The sequence below is a fragment of the Amphiura filiformis genome, chromosome 14 (assembly GCF_039555335.1).
Source record: "Amphiura filiformis chromosome 14, Afil_fr2py, whole genome shotgun sequence".
Classification (NCBI taxonomy): domain Eukaryota; kingdom Metazoa; phylum Echinodermata; class Ophiuroidea; order Amphilepidida; family Amphiuridae; genus Amphiura; species Amphiura filiformis.
This window is the reverse complement of record NC_092641.1, coordinates 57,966,774-57,994,725: the sequence shown is the minus strand read 5'-3', so window position 1 is coordinate 57,994,725 and position 27,952 is coordinate 57,966,774. Positions and strand designations below refer to the sequence as shown.

Here is a 27,952-nt window from a genome sequence, read left to right as displayed (position 1 = left end):
CGTTTTTGCCAAATATTTTGCCAACACGTACATAATATTATGTTAAAACATTTTCCCCCAGCAAACACAGAAATGTTCTTAAAATATTTTCTTCAAAACGTTTTAAAAACATTTAAATGTCGGGTTATATAAAGGTCATAAAAACGTTTTTAAAACGTTATTGCAAATATTTTGGGCAAACATTTTCGCAAAACATTTTTTTCAACCCCAATATAACATTCTTGTTGGTCAGTAGATTATCAAAAAATGTTTTTCAATGTTATGAAAACGTTTTATACCCTTAATATACCCTTTATATAACCCGACATTTAAACGTTTTCTGACAACATTTTATAACCTTTTCCGAATGATGTCGAAAACGTTTTGTGTTTGCTGGGTAGCCTACAGTTGCGTAAATGGGCTCCCCATATGAATAAAACTTTCATACATCTGCCTAATTACTAGTTTATACACATCAATCCAGCTGTTGATTTCCTTCCGTCTGTTTTCTTTTCGTCAGTGTGTGTTTACAGTGCAAAAAACTTATGCTCCACGCTCGGGATATGAAAGTTAAAAGCAAAACTTTACTTCAAAAGTTTCTGTGGGAAAGTAGCCAAATTCTTGCATGATTCAGAGGGGCTCGTCCGTTTAACGTACATAGCTAATCAGCCTGTCGCTCTTTGTTTGTTTGTTTTTCACGGACGCAACATGAATATTCATGCTTTCATGTTTCCATAGATATAAAACTTGTTGCGAAGTACCAAAAACTATTTTTTTCGATGAAACCGATCAGCCATAACAAGTGAACAATGGGGAGCACAATAGGGTTTCCCATGCTTGCCGTGTGGTAAATATGCTCATATTGTGCCAAACTTTTTCATATTATTCAAATGTTAACAACGGTAAAATAATTCGCTTCCTGGAATATGTACGAAATGCAAGTAGGGGTGTGTTTGCTGTACCCTGTTTCCTGTAACCACCCACCAACCCCTCCACCCCCTAGCCTTAAGGTAGACGTAGGGGATGTATTCGTGTGTGTGTCTTTAGACGTGGGTGTCAGTTCACAAAATGTTAGAAGTGTTTTTGTGATAACGGCAGAATGACACTAACAGGGTTAAATAATTGTTCTCATCGAAATTGTCCTTATCAACGCCGCTTTTCCCGTTTGCCCTTTTGCATTTGATTCACATTAACGTATGCTTGAGCTTGAGAATTATCACGTGCAGGTGGGGGTGCAGGTTGACCAAGTTCCTGATATGCACCATCTTCCGTGTTCGTATCGCCGTCAATATCCTCATACACAGGGGACTGTGTACCCGATAGTTGAGATTGTGGTTCTTGATATTCCTGGTTTTGTTCACGTGTTCGTGGATCAAGACCCGTATACGTTTCAGGTGCTGAAGCCCCGGCTGAAGATTCCGTTGCATCTGGTTGTTGGGTATTTCTCAAACTTTAAACAGAATTTAAGTGAAAAAAAGATCAAAATCACTATATGTTTAATTGTTTACAGAACGTCACAAAATGGTATCGGTCAAAATCTTTCGTATTGTGTAAAGTATAGTCAGTGGTGTAACTAGGGTTGGTAGCCCCCCCCCACACACACACCCGAGAATATCCTAGACGCGGGTGAGGCCGATTTGGCGCCCCCTAGTGATAGCACCCGGGGCACATTTCCCCTCTTGCCCCTCCCCCCTAGTTACGCCACTGAGTATAGTGATTATTTGTAAGCAAGGTTGCTTGACAGGTGTAAATAAAACATTCTGGAGTGTGTGATGTACCCTGTATTAATCCTATATCATGAAATAGGGGAAGTTACCTTTCTAATCATGCAATAGTTTGTTTATTATGACATCTAGGGAAAAACCCAGATGAATGCAATAACAACATCATTTATCAAGACTACTTATGTCAAGGGGAAAATCTCTGAGACTGTAAAGAAACAATGACATCACGGGAAAAACCCACAGGAAGTGATGTAAGGTGAAATGTTAATGTCTTTTATTAGAACATTGGGAAAATCCAAGATTGGCTACAAAACACCATGTTGGTAGTAATTCTTGGCAGACCTGTATCGATATGATTGTAATGTGAATGGATATAGCTATAGCTCTCAAAAAGAGATTATTTAATGTTAACCAGTTATTCTGGATACTCAGAGAGTATTTCAAAGTGTGGCCATGGAGGATTCCTACAGTGCTACAAGTTCAGCCTTTGAGCGATGAAGATTATGTAGATGGATCTCATCAAGTGCGGATACCGTTTTTTGCACACACGGCAATTGTTTTGTCCTCAACGACATGCTGAAATTATTGTTATTATTTTGGAGCTACGAAAATGGACCAAAGTAAGACATATGGTCTCACTGCGGATTGTGTCGGACTTTATGGAAAAGGTTACAATTACTATCATCTGGATACAGATCTGACAGGCTGTGATAGCCTTTATTATTGACACAGTTTATGGTGTTGATCTGTGCTAGCTAGCTAATATGCTTACAGTCCAATTACTTCAAAGAAAGGAAATTGCGAACCAGAATTAATTTATGTAGTCAGTGCACTACTACCTGCCAGTGTTGTCGGAGAAGATCTAGAATACTTCCAAGAAAGGAATATATATTCTTCTGTCGACTTGCTGAAGTCTGGTTTATGCATAGATTATCTAAATATGATGATCTATGGTTTTTGATACGACACAGCTGTCAAAATAAGTGGGGACAACTGCATCGCAGTCCTGCTTCCTGAAGATATTGTGTGAAAGGTGGAAATAGCACCATTTTTGGAGAAAACAGCGCAAGGAGTTAAGTTTGGAAAAGCAGCGCAAGGAGTTACGTTTGGAGAAAGCAGCGTAAGGAGATAACGGTTTGGAGAAAGCAACGCCATTTTTGTGTAAAGATTTTATTCGCAAGGATATTTATCAATGCAAGTGTACAATGGACTTCGCTGATTTTCGCAGGACAAGTGATTAAGGATATATACATCAGCCGTCCAGAACATTGCAAGAACTCTGTTATCTTCAAGAAGAAGAATGCTGGCTAAGTACTAATTAGTTTAAAGAATAATAATACTTGATTTTTTTTGTATGTGCATTTGTTTTCATATATTGTACCAATCATATCTTGCTTTCCATTAAAGACTTAAAGACAAACAGTGTGTTTGTGTTGTGCGTTCGTGTGAGTTCGGGTAAAAGGTGATTTTGGCCTTGAGTCAGTACGACTCGTAACAAGTGTTAAACATTTAAATTATGATGAATTACACATAAAGGTTAAATTCCGAATTAATTGTAAGGTCCATATTGTGCACTAACATCTGCTTGATACACCAATTGTGAAACAGGAAATAAATAGTGTACTTACGCCAAACCAGAATCATTTGCATCTGTGAAAGTAAACAGATCGAAATAAACAGAACATAAAATAACTTTTTATTTTAGTGTTACGAAAAATGAAAAGTCATATCATTAAAATCTTATAAGAGTCAATGATGATTACTTGTAATGTATTTAGTAAAACCAAAGTTGCTTTACAGATGTTATTTAAAGAGTCTGGAAACATCCAATTTATAATGAATTACACATAAAAGTTAAATTCGGAATATATTGTTATAAATGAATAAATAAATAAATAGATAAATATTAAAAGAATAGACCTTTCAGAATAGGCAGTGACGATTACTTAAAAGCATGAAACTCAGAGTAACGACTACCTGGAAGGTCTGTTCTTTGAATGTTTATACGCTCTCTCTTTTTGCGATTGAACGCTCTATTATTCAAAAAATAGATTGTCTTACTATGAGTAAAATGCTGTAAAAACACCAATAAGTAAATAAATAATTAAATAAACAAATAAATAAATAAATAAATAAATAAATAAATAAATAAATAAATAAATAAATAAATAAATAAATAAATAAATACATACCTGATGTGCTCTGAGGATCCTTCTTGCGCCTCAACAATACAATGATGGCGAAAGCAATCGACCCTGCTGCTATGAGCGCCAGAGGAACAGCTATTGCCGCAATGGGTACTCCTTGTGTAGCGCCTACAAACACAATAACAAGTAGTAAGAGACCAAATCTTTGGAACAAGGTTTGAAAGTGTTTTTGGCATGCCTGAATGGTAATGAACAAAATTAATTTGGCTTGTGTTGCCCTCTTCAAAGTGTCAGGGATTTTGGTCGGTTCAATTAAGGTAACACAGAGGCAAAATTATAACATAATTTTTTTTAAAGTATACCAAATTACTCGTCTGGTCATAAGGAATCCAATAAGGTATAGTTTCCCCTATCTGCGACCTTTAGTTACGATTTGTCGGCCGCTACATGCTTCTCTTTTTACATTATAGCTAGGAATTAATACTCAGAATGACCTCAAGTGGCGGTCACTTCAAATCATCTCATTGCAATTATGTGGCCTAATAGTCTAAGAATGTGCTCTTATTGTCTCTGAGCTATAAATTCTATAGAGAGAGTGAGACATTACATGCTTATTGTCCCCTTCAACAATGGAATTTTGAATCTGTCGGCGGGTTGGAAAGACAACTCTATAAGTGAATTTATACTACATCGTTGAGCGATTGCGATTGGGTTTAGCCAATGAGATAGAACTCCTTTTGTTCCGTTGAGAAAAGCGAGCTACCTTATTGGTCACTGACCAATCGCTCGTCGCTCAGCGACGGAGTATAAATTCAACTTATTTTGTAACGTGCGCCTGGCGGTGTAGATAGCAGAGCCACGTAATTCGCTGCAGGGCGTATTTATATTGGTTAGTTTTCTGCCTGTAGAAAATTAATTATTTACCTGGTGTTGACGCTGTGCCTGCTACAGCCACTGTAGTATCAGTTCCTATGCCTATTTCATTAGTAGCATTACACCTTACATCTGTGTCATAATCGACTAATAAAGGAAGGGTACATACACCATCTGCACATGTTGGGGTGTATTCATCCGTGTTGTTGATGATGATACGATATCCATTGGGTTCTGGTACCGCAGGGTTAGAATCAGATGAACATCTGATCTCATTTCTTCCATACTGCACATTGGTAATGGGTGCATCTGTTACAATGAAATGAAAGGTAAACACAAATGTGTAAACGATCATTTTTGGTGATTGCATTACACAACGTACATTTAACTAATGCATATCGCAAGCAACAAGGTTCAATATAAATGCGCTGTGAAAATTCTATAATGCGTTACGACAATTCCATAAGGCATTGTTATCCTTAGCCAATCAGAACACTGTTTTTCTTCTACGCGTTGTGAACTTTCCGCAACGCATTGTGAGCTTTCTATAATGCATTGCTAATTTTATGTTTGCACATATGGATAACACTGACCTTCCCTTAAATACGTCAATGATCACTCATTCTAATTCAGTTGCGTCTTGTCAAGAATACACGCAATTTGATTGGTTTTCACCCATGCATTATGTCACGATAGTGGATAGTCATTTAAGACAGTGAGCGCGCCGACACGCAACGGCGGCACACTTGTAGATCCTCAATGACCGCGCGATAATGCGTTCGGGTAATACACGTGCGAGAATTAAGAACGCGATTCGGCGGCTTAGATGTTCGTAACGGTTTCGTTCATTTAAAACAACGGGGATGTACTTACAAAAGCAACTTGCTTTTTTTTTTTTAAAAAAACAACTTTTACTTATACTTATTATTATACTTAAACTGAATAAGAATGGGAATTAAAGAAAGGTGGGCTGGCCAATATTTTTTATCGTAGTGTATACCGGCTGCGCCGGCATCCACTACTCAAAATATTGGCCAGCCCATCCATTATGACACGATATTGGATAGGCAAAAGACAAAATCCTATCCTTTATTCTCTAATGAAAGCGTACCACGTGATTATAAAAATGCATGTGATATCATATTTCACATCGGCCTTGTTTTTATATTACGTTTCTGTTTTATATTACGTTTCTGATTACCGATGTCAAGGATATTCATCTACGGCTGAATCGTACCAATAAGCATTAATTGTCTATGAAAACCAAATTTAAACTTACACTGAACATTCAGTGGTGCAATTTTCTCTTGACTCGGTGCAGCTTGTTGGCCAGTTGTGACGCATCTTAATGCTCCATTATTATATCCTCTATCTGCAGTATACTGTAGTGTACTCACTACATCAAATAATTCACTGTCACCAGGGTTAGTTCCCTCTGTTTGAGTCACACCATTTGTAATGTGTGATTCTTGTCCTCCATTCATCTTATGATACCATTCTATTGTTACCACAGGTCTGTAGCCAGTTGCTGTACACACAATCGCAGAGGTTTCACCTTCTATTACTCTTACATGACCTCCAGTAAGTGGTGTCATTTCTGGTGCGTTCCCAGCAACTGCAACAAATAAATAAATAAATAAATAAATAAATAAATAAATAAAACATTGACATTCAGCAGAAGAATTAAACACAGTCTATATTAAAGTATATTCCACGCACTTACTTCTCACCCCACCCTGTATCAACCATACATAAAAACATGATTATGCAAAATAAGGTCACCAAAATGTTATCAGCATTATGTACTTTAGTTTGTGTTTATATTGTCAACTTACCTTCAACAGTCCTCACTACACTTGTTTCAGAAGTACTGTCAGCTAAGTTCCGACAGTAAAAAGTCCCCTCATCTTCAATTGCCATATTTGTGATGATTAGGTCATATAGGTTGTCTGGATCTATAGCAAAATTGTCGTATCTAAGATCTAAGTCTTGCTTCTCTTCACCAATAAATATAGTATTTCTATTTGTACTTCCCGGCACACTGTGTTCCCACGCAATAAGCCCAGTAGCCCCGTCAGGTCCTCTTCTGCAGGATAGTGTGTACAAACTGTTGACTAGTACAGCTTCATTGGCGGGGCTTGGTCCAATAAGAACTTGAACTTGGACACCTAATGGGATAATACACAAACAGTAACAGTAAATATATAAATAAATCAACCAATAAATCAGTACATAAACAAGTCTTGCTTGTCTTCACCAATATAGTATTTCTAATGTACTTCCGGGCCAACTGTGTTCCCATGCTACCAGCCCTATGGCCCCATCTGGACCTCTTCTGCAGGATAGCATGTGCAGACTAATGACCAAAACAGCTTCATTTGCAGGGCTTGTTCCGGTAGGAATTTGAACTTGGACTCCTAGCGGGATAATAAACAAATAAACAAACTAACTACGTGTAACTAACTAACAAATTAATAAATGTACTAAATAGTTCAATACCATCACCAGCTACATGATATTTTGGAGTATTTGTCTGCTACCTCTCCGGGTATATTAAAGTTGGTTATAATTCTACCTGGAAACGGAAACATTAAGGAAGACTCTTTCAAGTTTAATGGTAGGAACCTGCATGAACCTGTTGTGACAGATGTTTCCAGTTGGTTTATGAAGTGCATTCGAAGCCCTGGATAATGAACTTAATAATCAACTCTTAGCTATATGAAGCTGGTAGAGAGGTGAAAAGAACGCCGATGGCAAACGTGAACCGTGTATAGATCGCCAAGTTGGGTGTCAGATAAGATTATTAGAACGAAATTAGTACGAGGTGTATATCTTTGAACACCAGGCTGCATGATTTCTGGAAAGCTAATGAGCTTGCAGCACTCAACAAGCAGAAACAAAACCCCATGGTTCCTCAGTCATTCGAATTATATTTGCCAGCAAGGCAGTTGTTTGATAGTCATTTGATATCCATGAAGATAGTGCATAAAATAGATTTACATTGGTTTTCAATTATTATAGTATGAGAGAATCATCATAGTCACGAACACAACAAGTTTCTGCATTGTCTCATTCCAAACTACTGAACAATGGCGGAGTAACTGAGACTTTTCGCTGATACAGTACTTTTAGCAATAGTTTACATCTTTGGCCTCGCTTTCAGTTTTCCACTTCGCTAACTCCGGCCTAATTGGAGTTAGCAGAGCCAAACGCCGCCAAACGCATCGAAGCGGTCACTTACTAAAAAGGTGGATTGTCCAGCTTCTTGATAACGGTAAGAGGGCACGTGCATATAGAAAATGACATAGGAGATCACCAAATTCGTGAATCGTGTACATATGAGACCTAAATACATTATATATATAGATACCGCGACTGACGTATCTTTGATCAGTATTATACGGTTTGTTATGTTTGGTTCCGGGTTGACGAACACGTATTCAATTCACTCTACAGACATGTTCATGTTTACAGAGGTCAATTCACAACTTCAAGTGCGTCACATAGAACTGCGCTGACTTACTAATGATAATTGTATATCCTATACTGCAGTTACTGTCCGTTTTCCTATACACAATACACAGTGCTCTCACCATTGACGCGTGACCTCTACAAATAGTGTATGTTAGAAGTATAGGATATTGCCTAGTTAACGTCACTGTGTGAAAAAAAAAACCGGCCAATATTTAAAGTATTCTCTGCAATTCTAGAAAATATTGTTTTGTAACATGTCTTAAATTTTTAGCTAATTTAGGTGTTTGGAAATATTCGCAATTTTGTGTTTTAGGAAGGATATGTAAATGACAGATAACACAAAAAAATATGAAGAAATTATTTCCAAACCGTGTTAAGTCAACAACCATTATGTTTCTTATTTTCAAGAATGCTGGTTAACAATAAGCAGACTATTGTCTCATTTCGTGAACAAAGGCGCACATAGTATTGTTACCTTTCGTTTGCTTTATAATCGGTTACCCAACTGAAACTATAATACCAGTTCATTGCAATACCGCACAGGTAAAACAGAAACGTGTGTAGTGTGAATTTAACCAAAGAAGATCTGATTTAATCAGTTGAGCTGTTTTCAATGAGTGTTATCTTGGTTTAATAGCTTTTAATGGGGTTTAAGTCCTGCAAAGGTCGTGGTGACTTCTACTGTAGACATGACTGCATCATGTACAAAACCATTCCTCATACAAAAATAGATTCGTATTGTGTACACTCAGGACGCTACCTACCATCCTCTATTATGATGCATAGTCGTGCTGAAAGTCAATCGGTACATGCTGAAATCAACACAGTTCTGAGATACACCTTTTTGCTTTGAAATTAAAATACTTTTTTTTTTTTTTCAGTAATGTCACATAAAAAATAGTGATTGAATAAGCTTTTTTTTTATGTGTAAGATTTTTATAGACCTTAACATCGCACATGGGCTTTTTTGATGGTAGCGTTTGAAACTAATATAGTTCGCTAAAGAGAGAATTTTCCCAACTCTATAAGGCACATCGTACGGGTCTATAATAGTCTTGTCAGAATTTCCGGTTGGATCTCACCGATTTGTAAACCTGACTGCTAAAATGTCCAACTCAGTACATTTATTTCCAAAGCAACCCGCAAAAATAATCGATATTTCCATTGTGGTATCACAGGTTCTTTTTTCAATGACAGCAAGATTACTCAACCAGCGATTTGGTAGCCCAATTGAGTGCCCAGGTTAATGGTTGAGATTGACAATTGCAAATTACATGGTTTCCCAATGTTGTCCATTTTGTCTGTTTGTTTTTTTACCTAGGTTTCTCCGTAATGGACGCAATCTTGAGGTTCATGGGAAATCCATGGTTCTGGCAATACTGTAGCCTTTCCACAATCTTCTTACGTAATCCCGGGGATATCGATTCACAATGCTGCTCGCCTCAGATTTCTAGCGTTGATTTCGAAAAAAATTTCAATCGGAGTGACAAATGGTGAAATCAAAATGAAAATTTATATGACATTTAGCCCCCTATGATGTGCGTTAGAGAGTTGGGAAAAATCCTTCATTAGCGAACTATTAACTAAAGCTAAAAGGTTGAAAAAAAAAAAAAGCTCATCGGGCAAGTTGAAGCCTATGAAAATAAAAACATCAGCCTAAATTTCACACTTAAATTTAACACCAGGGTTTGAAAAAAAAAGAGTATCAAGCATTATAGTTTTTCTGACATTTACCGAAGAAATGAAAATTATTGCTTTTCATTTCACCAAGAAAATCAATTTTTAAGTGAAAAGGTGTAAATCAAAATTTTACTCATTTTAATACCGAATTCGATCGTTTCCAGTGCCTAAGTAAGTGACTGAGTGGGTCTTGTATAACAATAGGCAGTGACTGACTAACGTCCTGAGTGTATACGCGTTTATCCCATCCATCCTAGGCGGTGAAAGGTGAACCTTTAAATCCCATGGGACTGACCGGGGCGTGCATTCTCTAATACTAATTATCATGTAAACAGCCTGTCACATCGTTTAAAACGAGAGCATTCCAAAGAAAATGTGTCATGGTGTAAGTGGAAGTCTGAATTGAATCTACAGATGTTGGCAATTAATTTCAGATTTCTCCCCCAATACCCCACCAAATTTCACCCACCTCGAAGGCAAGTATTATTTTGTGATTTTAGCATAGTCTTTTTAGAGTATGGTTCAATAGATATTGTGACGGGATTCGAAATATTAAATATTATTATTTAGTATCCTTTAATATTACTATCCAAATCACGTAGTGCGCCTTTAAATTCGTTTTGCATTACGTCATTATCAATCAATCAATTAACTGGTAATGAGCCGCGCTGATTGGCTGTTTACCATGCGGTCCCGCCAGGGTGGAAATTTCCCCACTCTAGTGCGGACCGTTCTAGGTAATTATATTTCTCTTGTTCTTCCGTTATTCTTTTATTCTTTTTATTATTATAAATGGTTCTGGTAATTAAATCATTCCCAATTAACGTAGATTATTATGTATAGAACACGTAGAGGTGATTTGGGAGTCGTGAAATTAATTTTAGGATGTGTTTGAGCGATTTTTCTGCAAGCAATTCGAGTAATGCTTTGTTGTTTTATTTTCCGTGTGCGTGTATACGGAAAGCATAGCATCTCTGCACATTTCTTGTCGTTTTTGGCCACAAATTCACCCCCAAAATCATGCTTTATCGTGTTCGTATTTCAAAATCATAGTTTCTAAACAATATAGTATTCCTTGCTGCTCATGTTGGTATATAACAGAATTTTCTAGGTAAAGCGGAAGGAGAGAAATGGCTTAGTTTGTCTATCTTATATTATTTTTGTAATTAAATTTATTTGGTTTCCATTATTGCTGACATGGCTTGGCGGACGTGCAGATTGTCAATGAGGTCAAAGGTACACGTGCCGCACAGCGCATTACTGGGTAGCACATATACATGTACATGCGCTAAGTGCATCAATTACTCGGGTTTTCCCCGAATAGTATTTTGGATCTTTGATTTGATTAATTATTAGAGATGGCGAGTTGCGTATAATATTAATAGGGATTATTATATTTTCGCGTTGTATTATTTTCGTTTGGAAAATAATACTTTCACTCTCTTTCTCACTTTTCACAATTTATTATGTGTTTATTTATATTGTCTGACTTTTGACATTATTCATGCTTATTATTATGCAAACATTGTAGCCTCAGCTAAAAGCAGTTGTTTAATAACGAAATTACATTTTGTCAAATCATGGAGGTTTTAACATTTGGATCAGACACACCCAAATACTATTTGAGATTAATTAGGGTTTTATTACAAAACATGTCATGTACAGGGCCTATGATCTTATTTAGGCCTGTGAATTGTGTGAAGTATAAATATTCATGTATTTTATTTTTGTAATATGTGAATATTAAGTGCTCACGGAAAGTTATTGGTAAGATGGTATGGTATATTTGTATCATTATTATATGTGATTTCAACAGACATTGTGTTATGGTTCCGTGCACGTGTATGTTTGCTTTTCAATGCATGAAAGAGAGAGGCAATGGTAGTAGCACGGATCCATGAGAGGGGAGAAGGTCCAAGGGGCCCATGCAGTAGCGTGGCGCAGCCCAGGACACATCATCGGGGAATGTGGAGAGAGAGGAGGTCTGGGGGCCTAATACTGCGGAGAGTGATATTTGGCGAGTTAATGGTAGTAGAGAGGAGGAACACGTCGGGTAGGACTGGTGTCCTGGTGCTACGTGGACTGGTGTCCTGGTGCTACGTGGACTGGTGTCCTGGTGCTACGTGGACTGGTGTCCTGGTGCAACGTGGGCTGGTGCCCTGGTATTGCGGGTATTCTGAGCCGAGTTAGACCAATCCGAGATAGACCAATCCGAGTTAGACCAAGCCGAGTTAGACCAATCCGAGTTGAGTGGTAGAGGAGTTTAACCAATCCGAGTTGAGTGGTAGAGGAGTTTGACTAATCCGAGTTTGGGTGATAGAGGAGTTGATCAATCCGAGTTTTGAGTGATGGAGGGCTTGAGTTTTGAGTGGTGGAGGTAGTTGACCAATCCAATTATGAGTGATGGAGGGCCTGAGCTTTGAGTGATGGAAGTAGTTGACCAATCCAAATTCTGAGTGATGGAGGTAGTGACAAGGCCTAATGGTATAGTAGGGCCTAATGGTTTGTATAGTGCTATTGTTTATAACACATAGTCTGTTGAAATCTATATTGTTTATTATGTTGTAATTTCAAGAGTGATTGTACATAGAGATACATACGTCATGTATCATTAAGATACATACATATGTCATCTTTTATGTATTGTTGAAAATCTGGTCGGCACCTAGAGGGGGGCCTCTATGTGCAAATGTTCAATTGCGTTCAAAAACTTAGATGTATTTGTCATTAATATGTGCCAATGCATACTAGTATGTCATTTGCATGTATTATACCTATTGGCATGCGCCGCGTGGGGCCATGCTGCCCAAATTTTCGCTTGCCAATGGGTAGTTGTGTATTTTGTCAGATTTTATGATGATACCTTGCCAATACATGCTTGCTATGTCGTGCGCAAGTGTCGTTGATATTGGCACGGGACCACTATGACCAGATTTTCATTCTGTACTAAATAACTTAGATTTTTGTAGGCCTTACATGTTATATAATTATATTAACACATTTTTCTTTCCACTCTGGTGCGGACCGTTCTAGGGCGTATTTCAGGTTCCGGCGTGGCGTATGTTAGCTTATTGAGCTAGCCATGTTAATTTGGCCCGGGTTTACAAATCAGACTGTTGCTGTTGTGTAGCGTGTTATTGGTGGTACGGCAACTTGTGTTTACTGTTACCTGCTGTCCTGTTGTTAAGACACGTGAGACCACCTGCTGACCAGTACAAAAGCTAGTGTTGATTAATATGTGAGATGGTTATGACTTTGTGGAGATAAGGGACGCACCATTAGATACTCAGGGGGGGGTAGGAAGTTGGGGAAGGGGGAAGATTTTTTTTTTCGCCGCCGAAGGCGGCGAAGTTTTTTTTTTGCCGCCGAAGGCGGCAAATTTTTTTTTTTTTTAATTTCATGCATTTATACACAGTTAGGTGGGGAAGGTTTTTTTTTTTTTTTTAGTGTTGGTGGGGAAAGTTTTTTTTTTTTGCTCATGTAGTGGGGGAAGTTGTTTTGAAAAACTTCCTACTCCCCCACTGAGTATCAAATGGTGCGTCCCTAAAGTATAGTGGGAAACCCGTAGTATGTTATACAGATAAGACACGCGTTATGAATAAATAAGTAGCAAATTGCTAAAGTAAAAACAAGGTATCACTGCAGTTTTCTTTGAGGTCCATCACAGTCTCCTCCAGTGCGAAGCCGGATTCTAGCTCCGGCAAACCCACCTATAAAACCACTTGCTACGTACCTAGCCGCTCGGTGCCCCGTCACAATATCAACAACAAAAAATTATTTTGTAAATTATAGTTGATTGGGACATTGAACATGTAAAGTTTTCTTATCATCGGCCCCTTCCAGTTGTTGATGGCATTTTGGCTCTGCTAACTCCAATCAGGCCAGAATTAGCGAAGCGGGAAACTAAAAACGAGGATGATCCAAATTTTGTGTGCACAAATTCACCTGGTAAAGTGCTTTTTCAAGCAGCCCAGTGGAATGACTAAGTCCAGTCCCTCTTAAAACTGTGCTTTGTGCCAGGAAATTTGTTATCTTGGCCCTCCCCTGACAACGGACATCTAACACACCACTGCCCCAAATTATGCGATCACTTAATTGTCCAAAGTACTTACCTATAAGATCCTGGCATCTACTTCCACTGTATCTAGGCAAACATCTGTAAATGAAGACCAAAGAAGCATATTTATTTTTAAATTGTTCGCTACCTTAAATCAGGGCCGTCGCCATAGGGGGGGGTTGGGGTGCGACACCCCCCTGGCGATCCCTCCAAAAAAAAAAAAAAAAGGAAAAAAGAAAAAGGAAGAAAGAAAGGGAGAGAGAAGGGGAAGAAAGAGGGGAGAAAGGGGGAGAGAGAGTGGGGGAGTGGGGGAGGCGAGAGAGAGGATAAAACTACGTTCAGTTCGTAATAGGCCCTATTGGGCCGGTATATGGGCCTACAAGGCTAGCTACAATGATGTGCGCAAAGAGCTAATGATTTTGCAAGATCGACAACATTATGTGTCCCATGTGTCCCATGACCCCTCCGCACCGCGCCCTTCATCGGCAGCAATGGAGATTAGCCAAGGGGGATGGGGGATAAATCCCCCCAAAATGGTCCATACAATCACCCCAACATGTTGACACCGACACCTGTATTATGGGTTTCTGGCCGAATTAACCTCATATTTGGCTATATAAACCTAAAAAGTGCCAATCTTTGCGCTCCGCGCGAATTTATTCCACTTTTGTACCATAGGTCTACTTCACCAGTTTAGCTTGAATATGCTGGATTCACTTCAAGAAATATTTTCCAACCCAACCACCTTGTTTAAAAAAGAAAATTACACAACTGGCTATAGGCAGGGTGACAAGTCAATCCCCTCCCCTGCTTAGTCGACAGAAATGTTGTGAAAAAATTAAAGATTTGCATCTCCCTTTTGGTCTATTTTAGACCTAAAATTAAGCCCTTTTTTGGAACAGTTAGTATTAAAATGCCAAAATTGCTGCTCGCTTCGCTCGCATTTATTTTGGCAAACCCATTCAGTGAGTAGATCTGCGAGACACCCCATTAAAATTCCTTCTTTTTTTCATCTCAAACTTGAACACGATCACGAAGTCTTTAAAATGACAGTTATATTTCCATCCTTTCTATTAAGTAAATCAAAAATATGAATGCTAGTAGCAGCTCCTCTGATGCTTGGAATAAGCATAAAGCTTATGAGCTGGATCAAAATACTGGAACTAAATTAACCAAAAGAAAGGTCTATGCATCTTCCTTTAGCACGATTTTAGGACAATAATTGTCCTCATTGTGTTCATTTTAACATTGAAATTGCAATTTTTTCGCGCGCTTCCCGCGCATTTGTCCAGATAATGTTCGTTTAGTAGCAGATCAGTGGGACGATTTGGAAATTTTGCCCCTGGCTCGGTCCCATTTTGAATTTTAGCATTGAAATAGCAAATTTTCGCGCGCTACGCTCGCAATTTATCAAAAATTCGTTCTCTTAGTTTCCCGGTAAAGGGATTCTGGGGGCAGCTTGGGTTACAGTTGTGGGGGAGGGGTCAGGGGTGTCTTCTATACGAAGCGCCGGGCAATCATGTGCCAGCAAAAGGAAAATCAGGCTATATACCAGCAAAATTTATTTCTCGACACCCCCCTGAGAAAATGGTCTAGCGACGGCCCTGCCTTAAATGGGGCCATTCACAGGCAAAATTCCATACATCCCCTATAAAGAGATGACCTAATTAATATTACACACATAGAGTGTATACTTCAAATGGACTCAGGTAACCCCATTCAGGTAACCCCATTATAAATTCATACTCACTGTGTGCAGGTGATTAAGGTCTGTCTTCCACAGGGGGCATATGGATTTCAACTAGAATGGCCCAATGATTGTGTGCAAGACATATCATAATGCAAGCCAAAATGACAAAAATAATAATTCCCCTCTTGGACCATTAAAATACCTTTAGTTTTCCCTGTCTAGAAAAATGGATTTTCATTTACCCTGATTTTTCTGAGTGGCTGGGAACCCTGGCACACCGACATCGCCTGGCTATTAATTACTTGGTACACAAGAGATACTCAAATCAATACCCGGGATCGGTACACGTGAATGTCCTATGCACGATTTTGATATTCAGACGAAAATCTTTGGATACAGGGTAGAAAATGATGAATATCTCCCGTAAATGATTTCGTATAAAGAAATCAGATGTGGTTCCTTGCACTTGAACATACGTGTTGAACAGTTGACAATTAAATCAGATTTTATGTAAGGCAACAGGCAGGACTATTAGTGTATATAGCTATGAAAAGTGTCGTTGAGGAAAAACATCAAGATTGTCACCATCGGAGCCCATTTTCACAGTATATTGTGCACTGGGGTATCTGGACTTAAGACCAGACTTTGGCGGGTTAACCGGGTTATGAGCTCAACCTTCCCCATTCCCCCAATGCATATCGATGGTGTTTGTATAAACTCTATCTGTCGGAATGCCTTTGGCCTATTTTCACAGTATATTATGCACTAGGGTCTCTGGACTTAGGACGAGACTTCCTCGAGCATAAGTTCAGAAAAGGCGTATTTGTCATTGTTAAGCCTTTTTATTTCACACCAAGTTTTCCATAATTATGGTGAATGTTTGTCATATTAAATGGGCCTAAAAGAAGAGGTCCAGATCCACTGTAAAATATGTTTTATCGATTTTTTCCCGATATTGAGCCGGAGGGGTTATCAATTTGCCTCATTATTATGTTCTGACGAATTCAAGTGTGTGAAAGTATTGATCCAAAACATAATAATGATAAAATTTGATGTTTTACGCCCAATATATATATATATTGGTCTCGCTATGAGTTTTAAAATATTGGACTCGGCTACCACTCGTCCAAAATTTTTAAAATGATAGTTCGACCAATAAATATGGGCTCAATCGATCCGACTTTATATCATTATCGCCTACATGTCATTCCAGGCTGCGTCCTTGCTTTTTTTACTCTCGTCGGTCCATCGGGCCAAGGGGAGCACAAAAATATTTCCAAATCGACACAATGTACTGCTACATGGACTAAAATTACTTTACCAAGACAAATGCGCGCAAAGCGAGCGAACGTGTCAATTTTGACACTATACGGGAACACACTACTTTTATTTAAAAATAATTATTATTAAAATAATCCCCCATTGAAATACACTCAAAAATGCCAGTTTTCTTCGCTCGTTTTGAGGCCTTTTGGGCAATATCTCAAACAGTTGATAATAACCAGTCGATTACAAATTGATAAAAGTTTAACATTATGTTGCAATGCATGGGTAGTCTTTCACCTCGCTTTCCCGGTACAAGCCCGTAAACAGCGCTCTCACTGTTTTTGGCTTGCTCTCAAAGCTGTAAAAATGTTTCTGCCCACTTTTTAATTCGCGGACCGATTTTCTCGATAATTATACAAATGCGACTTTGGCGATTCATGCGTAGGCTTTACACTTTATTTAAGCCATAACACGCTTCTCTCTCTGGTTATTAGTCCAAAGAGCATCCCAAAATACAATTGTCATGATTCTGGCCTCAAACCAGAACATAATAAGATGCTGAAGCATTAACATTTAGAGTGGAAATATGAGCATAATTTGTGTCAGTTCTACTGGGATATTTTCAATTTCAGACTAATTTAGCTCAAAATAAAGGTGACAACTGGTATTTGATGGACCAGCAGTGTGCGCAAAGCGTGCAAAATTTAGCAATTTTACTTTATTTTGACCCAAAACACAGTGTTGAATCTTAATGGCGTATATATATTTTAAGCACGGATTTTGAATTCTCACTGCACGGATTTTTAATCTCACTGCACGAACGTGCCAGGAGGCACGTTAAAATAGCCCCTGGCCTGACTAGTTTATGTTTTCAGTGTGCGATGATCGAGTTTCTGAATGCGGCCGTAAAGTAACGTGCCTGATGGTTAATTTTGCACCTTCAAACATTTAAAGCGGCTCAAAAGTTAGGCCTTAGTAATAGCACACTTTCTTTCCTGAAGGGAGATGTCAACAATGCCTAGAAAAGTTGATTTTTGCCTTGTAAAAGTATTGTATTTTTTGGCCATTTTTTGTGATTTTTTCTCTTATGAAGCCACCAGATGAATCAACCTTCCTTTCATGCGCTACTAACCAATCAAAGCTAATTGGGAGTTTGATTGACAGTGACATCAAACTAGTCCTTTTCGGCACCCCTTCAGCCAACTGCAAAACGGCATTGATGTCACTACCGAACAACTTGAGTCGAACCAAAGAATAAGTCACCATCACTCTACAATTCTACGTACCTGCAAGAGCTGTAGTATACCGTATCACTGGGCTTACAATAGCCTCCATTGAAACAACTAAAGTCATTACCACACACCTCTGTGAAAATAGAAAGAAATATATAGTTAAGTGAAAAAACTCAATTTGGTGACTCTCTGGCTAGTAAGGTTTGACGATTGATTCGACTTCTATGGACCATTTAGAAACAAAATAGCATCCATGTCCCTCGCGAAAATCCCGGCATTTTTCGCTAGAGGCCAAAATCCAAAGTGGCCGCCGCCACCATTTTGAAAATGTAAGTTTTGAAACAGAGAACCTATAATCATGCACAAAGACACTTTTTCGGATATGTCGAGTACAAAGATTCCGATTCTGACATTAGTTTGACATTACGGCATCATTTTCACCCAGAATTCCAAGATGGTGGCCGGCACCATCGTGAAAAATTTAGTTTTGAACCAGAGGACCTAAAATCGTGTACAAAGACACTTTTTTGCATTAGTCGACCACTGGGATTTTGAATCTGACATTACTTTGACATTATGACCTCATTTTTACCCAGAAAACCAAGATGGCGGCCGTGGACGCCATCTTGAAAAAAAAAGTTTTGAACCACAGTACCAAAAATCGTGTACAAAGACACTTTTTCGGGTAAGTCGACCCCAAGAATTCCGAATCTGACATTAATTTGACGTTATAACATAATTTTTGGCCAGAAATCCAAGATGGCCCCCATTTGGTAGAGCGTAAATGTGATTTTTGAATGAGAGCAGAAGCATAAGTGTGTCATTTCCGCCTTATCTGAGGTTCATGTCCCTTATATGGGGCTTAAACTGCCTTAACATGGGTTTACATCCATTATTAAGGATAAGGCACCTTATCTAGGGTTTAGATGCCTTATCTGGGGTTTAGACTGCCAGGTCTGGGGTTTACTTCTCTTATTTAAGGCTTATGTCCCTTATTTAAGGATAAGGCACCTTATCTAGGGTTTAGATGCCTTATCTGGGGTTTACGCTCCTTATCTGATGGAAGGCGCCTTATCTTGGGGTTAGACTGCCTTATCTGGGCTTACGTCCCTTAGTTGGGGTTAAGGCGCCTTATATGGGGTTTAGATGCCTTATCTAGGGTTTAGACTGTCTTATCCTAGGTTTACGTCCCTAATCTGAAGTTAAGACGCCTTATCTGGGGTTAAGATGCCTTATCTGGGGTTTACTTTCCTTATCTGGGGTTAAGGCGCCTTATCTGGGGTTTAGACTGCCAGGTCTGGTGTTTACTTCTCTTATCTTAGATTTATGTTCCTTATTTAGGGTTAAGGCGCCTTATTTGGGGTTGGGAGTGCTTTATCTGAGGTGTACGTCCCTTATCTGGGGTTACTGCGCCTTATCGGGGGTTTAGACTGCCATATTTGAGTTTACGTCTCTTATCTGGGGTTAAGGCGCCTTATCTTGGGTTCAGATGCCTTATTTGAGGTTTACGACCCTTATCTGGGGTTAACGACCCTTATCTAGAGTTAAGGCACCTTATGTGGGGTTTAGATGCCTTATCTGGGGGTTATGTCCCTATTTAGGCTTCTCTCTCTCTCTCTCTCTGTGTCAGGTGGCGCTGTGTAGCGCTGCTGTGGTCTTCACAAGAGTACGCCATCTCACTCGATCTGATGCCAAGTGCGTTGCACCTTGCATTCCCTGGTTAGAAACCAGCTTCACGTCATTAGTCCAAGATGTTGGTGGACGTCCTCTTCCTCGTTTGCCTTCCATAGCCCCTTGCAAAATCTGTTTTTCTACACCTCCATGTTTCCTGACAATATGGCCAAAGTACTTCAGCTTTCTCTCCATTATGCCGCTTCTGATGGTTAGACTTGTACCAATCTTGTCGAGGATCCAGGAATTTGTTCTCCTGTCTTTCCATGTCACTCGTAGAAGCCTCCTGTAACACCACATCTCAAAAGCATCTACTCTTTTCCTATCATTCTTGGTCATAGCCCAAGACTCGCATCCATAAGTGGCAATTGAAAACACAGTTGCACGAAGTAGGCGTACCTTGAGGTCAATGGATAGGCCTCTGCTTCTCCATATGCTTGACATGCCCTGCACAGTTGTCCTTGCAATAGCCAGTCTTCTCTTGATTTCAGTTGTGCTGTCACCACTGTTGTTAATCATTGAACCCAGATATTCAAATTGCTTCACCTCCTCAATCTGCTGTCCATCTATCACAAACTCATCACTTTTCCGCTCTCTGTCTACAACCATTATTTTTGTCTTCTTTGTGTTCAGGAGAAGGTGTTTTTCTTCGCTGGCCTCTTTGATGCGCTTCAAAAGATCAATCAGCTCTACTCTGCTGCTACAAATAAGAGTGGTATCATCGGCGTACCTCAGGTTAGTAATTCTTGTACCGCCAAACTTCACTCCACCTTCAAACCCTCCAAAGCTGTTCTCATTATGTCTTCAGAGTAGATGTTAAATAGGTTTGGTGATAGCACACAGCCCTGTCGTAAGCCTCTTCCAATCTTGAACCAATCTGTGTCTCCACTACTTGTTCTGACTGCTTAAGGCGCCTTATTTGGGATTTGGGCTGCTTTATCGGGGGGTCTACGTCCCTTATCTGGTGTTACGGCGCACTATCTGGGGTTTAGATGCTTTATCTCGGTTTACACTGCAATATGCTAAGGTTAAGGCATCTTAGCCACAGGTACGGAACGTAAACCCAGGATAAGGCCGTCTAAACCACAGACAAGGCGCCTTATCCCTTAAATAAGGGATGTAAACCCAAGTGATGGCAGTTTAAACCCCATATAAGGGACATGAACCCCAGATAAGGCGGAAATGACACACTTATGGCTCTCTTGCCCCCGTCCCTTATCTGGGGTTACTGCGCCTTATCGGGGGTTTAGACTGCCATATTTGAGTTTACGTCTCTTATCTGGGGTTAAGGCGCCTTATCTTGGGTTCAGATGCCTTATTTGAGGTTTACGACCCTTATCTGGGGTTAACGACCCTTATCTAGAGTTAAGGCACCTTATGTGGGGTTTAGATGCCTTATCTGGGGTTTATGTCCCTATTTAGGGTTAAGGCGCCTTATTTGGGATTTGGGCTGCTTTATCGGGGGGTCTACGTCCCTTATCTGGTGTTACGGCGCACTATCTGGGGTTTAGATGCTTTATCTCGGTTTAGACTGCAATATGCTAAGGTTAAGGCATCTTAGCCACAGGTACGGAACGTAAACCCAGGATAAGGCCGTCTAAACCACAGACAAGGAAATGACACACTTATGCTTCTGCTCTCATTCAAAAATCACATTTACGCTCTACCAAATGGGGGCCATCTTGGATTTCTGGCCAAACATTATGTTATGACGCAAATCATGTTTCTACTAAATGGTGTATATCAAAACCTCATTTCAACCGATCTCGCTCAGTCAGTGTTGCCGATACCTTACAAGCAGCGAAAGAAGCACAAAGATGTGCCGAATTAATATATTCTTTTGATTTCACAAATGAATTCTTGATAAACTTGATGCTATCATTGATTTACATGTAGAGCTCTCTTCCCTATTAAAAGTGGCACAATTGTGATTTTCCCCTTCATTGTTAACTAAACATATCTCGAGATTAAATTGAATTGAAAAGAATAAACGACATTTGAAAATTAAGACTGCGTCCGCGACGTTGATGTAAGCATCATGTCACAACAGTATTTTCTAATTGCCAAGGAGGGCCTTTTTTGGGGGGAGGGGGTATATTCTGTCTCAAAACTATCGTCATGATCAACAGCTTCATCAAGACTTGCACGTCTAAAATCGTTTGGCAAAAGTGACAATCTCATGATTGTTTTTTGAGTGTAAAATATGTAAAATATATCTTCTTATTGCCCATTAATCCAAACAATTGTCTTATCATTACGTCGATTTTTTTTTTAAATATTCGTGACTTTTGGTTGGTTATTTTGGCTAAATTCAACATGTGCTTAACTTGATACATTTACTAACCGGTGTATTTCATGCACGTCCAAGCCTGCGGGTCACAGACGTGCGTTAAAAAAACTTAAACCGTGCGAGTGAAGTGGGCAAGTCCAACGCTTGATAAGCGAACGCTAGGGATTAGGGAATAGGCTATATGACGGTATTCCCTTTTTTTTGTTCTTTTTGAGTTGATCATCCAATTCCAGAAATGTAAAAACAAAAAACCTCCATGGTACATTTTAATCAACATATCGTTATGAACACGGCAGAGTGCCGAATACGCAAAATTGCTGTTCTGAGTAAACGGCATTTGAAAATCTTGGTACCATTCCATTGGTCCTTCTAAAAATTTAGAACATTCGTGAGCACTCATTTGAAATGTTTATTATAGAAGTGAATGAACACGAATTATTGGCAATATTTGCATGTTCTGAAATAATCGATATATCCCTCTAAACGCGTTTTAACAGCTATTCGGCTTTATGCTGTATCTAAAATGTCTCAATCACTGCGCAGAGAGAGGTTGAATACGTATTCAACTACGTGTAAACCAAAGCACGCATTTTTGATTTGGGGCATTTGTGTAGAAATTGCTGGTTGTCCTAAGGCTATGTAGACTTAACTTGCTATATAAGTTATAAATAGTCATCCCTGTAATATTTAGCAAAACTGGATGATTTTAAAGCAAAAATAACAATATTGGCTTATATTTTGCGTATGATTTTCCGGGATTTTTCCAAGTTCACGGGCGCGTACTCACATTATTAAACCACAGCAATATTATGTGGGGAATGTTTGTACTTATTTTGGTATCCTTGGATAGAAGATACCTACAGTAATATAGAAAATTCAGGGTTTTCCGCTATACAATACTCTAGATCAACATGATTTGTACAGCTAAGTATACGATTCGTCTCTCTGCCGAATTCATTTATCGCATTTAGGCGCGATTCGTCCAAATCAAAATTTCAATAACTATGTCGGTGAGTAAGATTTACCATTAATTTTTGCTGGAAATAAAAGATAACCTGAAACATAATCATAAGCATACAAAAACTCAACTTGCTCAAAATTCTCGATTCGTCACTCTGCCGAATTCATAACGATATGTTGACAATTAATGTCAGATTTCTCCCCCAAGTCAATACCCACCAAATTTCCACCACCCTCGTGCCTCAAACCCAAGTATCATAACCATTAAGCCACGCTCTCTAAGTGAGGGGTATTTCGTGATTTTAACATAACCTTCTGATTTCTTAGGGTATGGTTCAATCAACAACAAAAGTTTAGTTTGTAGATTTCCGTTGATTCGGACATTGAATGTTCGAGTTGGGCAATTTTACACATGTAGCGTTTTCTTATAATTGGCTCCTTCCAGTTGATGATGGCGTTTTGGCTCGGCTAACGGAATTAGCGAAGCGGAAAACTGAAAACAAGGATGATTGTGTAGCCAGCTAAACAATTTTCCTCGTTTTAAAATGCTATCAACAGCTGGAAGGGCCAGGGGACAATTAGGCTATTATTTTGCAAAATACAACCTGATGCTAATACTTCGCATAGAGAATTTTAGAGAAATATAGATAGTATGCGCTTTACGTATATTTACGCTGCCAAAATTAAGGAAACAAATGCAGAAATTAGGTCAGCAAGAAAAGTGATGTTTTATGCGTTTATACTGCAGTTTATCATAAATAAAACACATACTTGAATATTATAAACCAAAATATGATATTTCCTTATAGTCAAATTTCAAAACAAACAAAAAAAAGCGACCGTGTTTTTTTCAGATTTTTGGGGTCGGACGATACCGGCAAGTCAGCTTATTTTTTTTAAGCTTTATAAGAAAACAGGCTACTGTGTCAACAGCCCACAAATACAAACTGGACGATATCTTTGTCAAACATCCAAATCTGCAACAACCGGGGTGTGCCTGTGAATCACAAAGTGCACCAGAAGGATAAAGCCATAGGGTATTGTAACATTCTATTAAAATAGATTAGTATTTCTTTTCCACAAAATGTTAGCTGTTACTGTCAGATGTCCCCTTTTAATTTCGAGTCGAACAAGTGGGGTAAAGCAAAGAAAATTGGAATTATACTACCAGCGCCAATGCGTGTTGCTCCTGCGGTCGTAATACGGTACGATCCTTTCATGTCAGGGGCAGATTTAGGGGGTGGGGGCACCGAGCCGCGGCAGCGGCAGTGGCTCGGTGCACACAAAAGCGGCGTTGTGTTCAGAAATTGCTGCAAATCGGTGACTTTAAGGTATGAATATATAAACAAATCTCCAAAGGGGCTTTTCCCCCTTATACCTTCGCATATTTTAGGCTTTTACAAACTAAAATTGCACACAATAATAGTCCACCAAATGGCTTCAATTGGATCTTCATTTTCCAAAAGTTTCTCACTTCCTCAGACACCTCAAATTGGGCGCCCCCCCCCCATTGAAAATTCCTGGATCCGTCCCTGGATGTATGTGTATAACTGTCCCGCACGCCGTGTACGTACTGTGTTATGAACATTGCATACGTGTTCGACTAACATTTCTATCCTATAAACCGTCTTATTAAGACGGTTTATTCAAAATCTCGGATTTTGACACAACTACGGCACATAAAGTTTTGATTTTTGCACGGTATATTTGTTACAATATGGCTTTAACAATAGTGTCAGGTGTGTTGTGGCCTAAACACTTTTCCAACCTCTATGCTTGCTTTCTGTGTTTAATGTGCAATCCTCAGTACCCCTAAAGCTCAAAGGCAGCATTTCTAGTCTTTGCCAATAAATTTCTGATAATCCAATATGGCAATATTATTGGGCTATCCCAATCTTTAACCCACCACACAGGGGGGGGGGGTAGATTTCAATTAGAGTCACCCATTTGAAAATTAGCACTCCCTGTGTGGAAGATTAAGGACGTGTCTTTAATATGAGCTATATGGATGTCAACTGCAACAGACCTATTTGGTGTTACGCACCTTCTACATTGGTTTCCTGCAAATAATCTTTGTCCAATTCATAAATGGAACCGCCGATCTTCTGATCATTGTCAACATTAGCAAAGAACTCGCTACGGATATCCTCTAAACTCACACCACATTCTCGACTGACAAATTCCACACCGGCAACGACACCAATGCCGCCCCCTTGGGCTTCGAATAGGTCAGCAATGCGTACGTTTTGGAAGCAGTTGGAGAATGCAGGGCCGAAGATATCGGTGAGCTGCAGTGGAAAATTAAACAATGACAATTATTGTGGGTGGGGGGAAGCACAACTTTGGCAATGGTTTAGTTATGGTATAACAGTTGGAAAAACATCCCCATAGAAGACATCACGTTTATCTCCCACACAGGGGGTGTAGATTTCAAATGGAGTGACTCATTCAGATAATCCCATTTGAAATTCACACCCCTGTGTGGAAGATTAAAGTCATGTCTTTCATAGGAAGTGTATGGATTTCAACTGGAATTGCTCATTTACCAGTGCACCATGTATGTTCAATGTGCAGATACTACTTTTGAGTCAAGACAAAATATCCTATTTCAGCACCAGACTAATGGTCAGATAGTGAAAGTTCATGGAGACTTTTATTTGACTTTTTTTTGCCTGATATCACACTTGAAAAATTTCACATGATTTATTCAAGATTTTACATCAACAATATTTTACATTTGAGTGACAATTTGTTTAATTTTTATTCATAATTGGAATTGTAAACGCTTAGGCATTGTGTTGAACCACTTTGGTTAACTTAAGCAAAACAATCTGATTTTAATATTCAAAAAAATGTTTGTTGTCACCTACAATTGTGAACTCTTTAGTATGTGGTTGGCTCAGCATGTATGGTGTTCAATAAATCATTTATTTTACACACCTCACGGTCTAGACCACTGATAAGTGCTACTGTATCCGGGTCGGTAAGATCATTATATTTATCATCCCAAACAGCTGGTACATCATCAATTTCTTCCAGCATGAAAGAAAGTCGGCCATACTTCACACCTTTTGTACACACATAAGAGAAAAGGTTAGTCGGCCTCTCAGAACTATATTGATTGGTTAAAATGAGGTTTGTATCATTAATTGAGCCAATCAGAGACATGGTAAGATTAGTCAGTAGGGCTGAAGGGGATAAAAGCTCAATTTCCATTGGTTACTCAGATGATTATATTAACCAATCAGGGGAACTGTAATGTAAGACAGAGCCCAAACTCAACATGCCCAAATCATGTGTAAACAATTTCAGTTCTTTTGGACACACAATTTTTTCAATAATCCTAAACACCAACAATTTATTTTGTAAGCACAGATAAGGATTTTGAATTTTTTGAGGACTGATCTGTAATCAAAGAATCGCATACTGACCTCCGCACTCATTGCCAGATCAAGGATGGGGAGGGGGAGTGGATCTGGGATGAAGAGGGAGAATGGATCTAGGATGGGGAGGGGGAGTGGAATTGGCTTTTTCTTTTGTGGGACATTATATCATGGAATCTTTTTGTCATTGAAACATGCAGGAAAGGGGTGTGAAAAAAAAGACAAGTGGCTGTGAGTCCCGGTAGTAGTGGATGGGTGCAGGAGAAGAAGAGAGAGTAACACATTAAGCAGAAACATACCTGTTCCAGTTGGTGGTGCTTGAGTACCTATATCTGGTACTGTAAATCACAAACAAACAAAACAAAATTAAAAAATATAAGAAAATCAAATGTATATTATCATCACCATTTTATTTATCATCAATAAGTGATGAGTTCAAATAAAAAATGCCATATATCCATGTTTCTTGATTTGAGATATATCCAATTATAAATAACATAATAAGAAAATATGTGCAGTTTTTTATCATAGTTTCACAAATATATATATTGGATTTTTAAAGCAGAGTATCAATTTTAATTGATAGCTTTTAAAAAAGCTTTTAAATTGCTAGCTTTTTTAATAGGGCAGATGTTAATTGGTAGTAAACGGAATAAGTTTGAAAATGGCGAATATCAGTTTTAACATTGAAGTCTTTACTTTATGTTATGAGGTTCTGTTTGAAAAAGTACTATAACATAACCTAGAAATATTTTTTCATTGCTGTTGTCAATGTAATTTGCATCATATCATTTCATTTTCATATTGACACTTGGCTTGCTTATCATATGTGTCATATATTATTTCCACTTTACAGCAAGAAATAAAAACGGAGGCGCTGTATTCTATCACAGTGCTGCTCTGTCGTCAACCTTCATTGTGTTACTGAGACGCCATTGCCACAGGCAATTTCGGTACCCGGGAAATGTGAATATCGCGTGGTGAGAGACGGCTGTTTTTATTTTGTTTTAAGTTTGTTTTAAATAAAACCACATGATTCGTGCTTGATAATTATTTTTCTAACATATAAGGCATAATGTTGTGATTGCCGGAGACTTCCTTTAAATAAATCAACAAATTTAACAAAATGAAAATACTGTAAAAAGATATAATTATGTAGCCTTATATGTGAACCAATTTATAGCATCACACATCATTGCGTTCAGTCATAATGGCTCATCAGTATATTCTTACGAGTCGTACTGACTCAAGGCCAAAATCACATTTTCCCCAAATTCACACTAATGCACAACACAAATACACTGTTTGATTCAGCTAACAAAATCTAAGTCTTTAATTGAGAGTAAAATATAATTGGTACAATATATGACAACAAATACAAAAATAATCACACAATCACAATTTTAACTAATCAGTACTTCACCAACAGTCTTCTTCTTGATGATTATCTTGTTCATTGACAATGTTCTTGACGGCTGATATATATCCTGTTGTTCACTTGTCCTGCGATAATCAGCGAATTCCAT

The 27,952-nt window shown here is 38.7% G+C and overlaps 1 protein-coding gene across 1 annotated transcript; it reads right to left on the bottom strand.

Moving 5' to 3' along the window:
- Positions 1-1,053: 1,053 nt before the first annotated feature.
- On the bottom strand, positions 1,054-27,952 carry LOC140169528 (uncharacterized). Its single transcript, XM_072192789.1, has 12 exons — positions 27,850-27,952; positions 26,726-26,764; positions 25,984-26,111; positions 25,088-25,331; positions 18,177-18,255; positions 13,990-14,033; positions 6,559-6,891; positions 6,003-6,338; positions 4,775-5,032; positions 3,896-4,018; positions 3,332-3,353; positions 1,054-1,429 (listed from the first exon to the last, which is right to left on the bottom strand). The coding sequence occupies exons 1-12, from the start codon at positions 27,950-27,952 to the stop codon at positions 1,126-1,128; spliced, it is 2,013 nt and encodes a 670-aa protein (XP_072048890.1). The 3' UTR covers positions 1,054-1,125.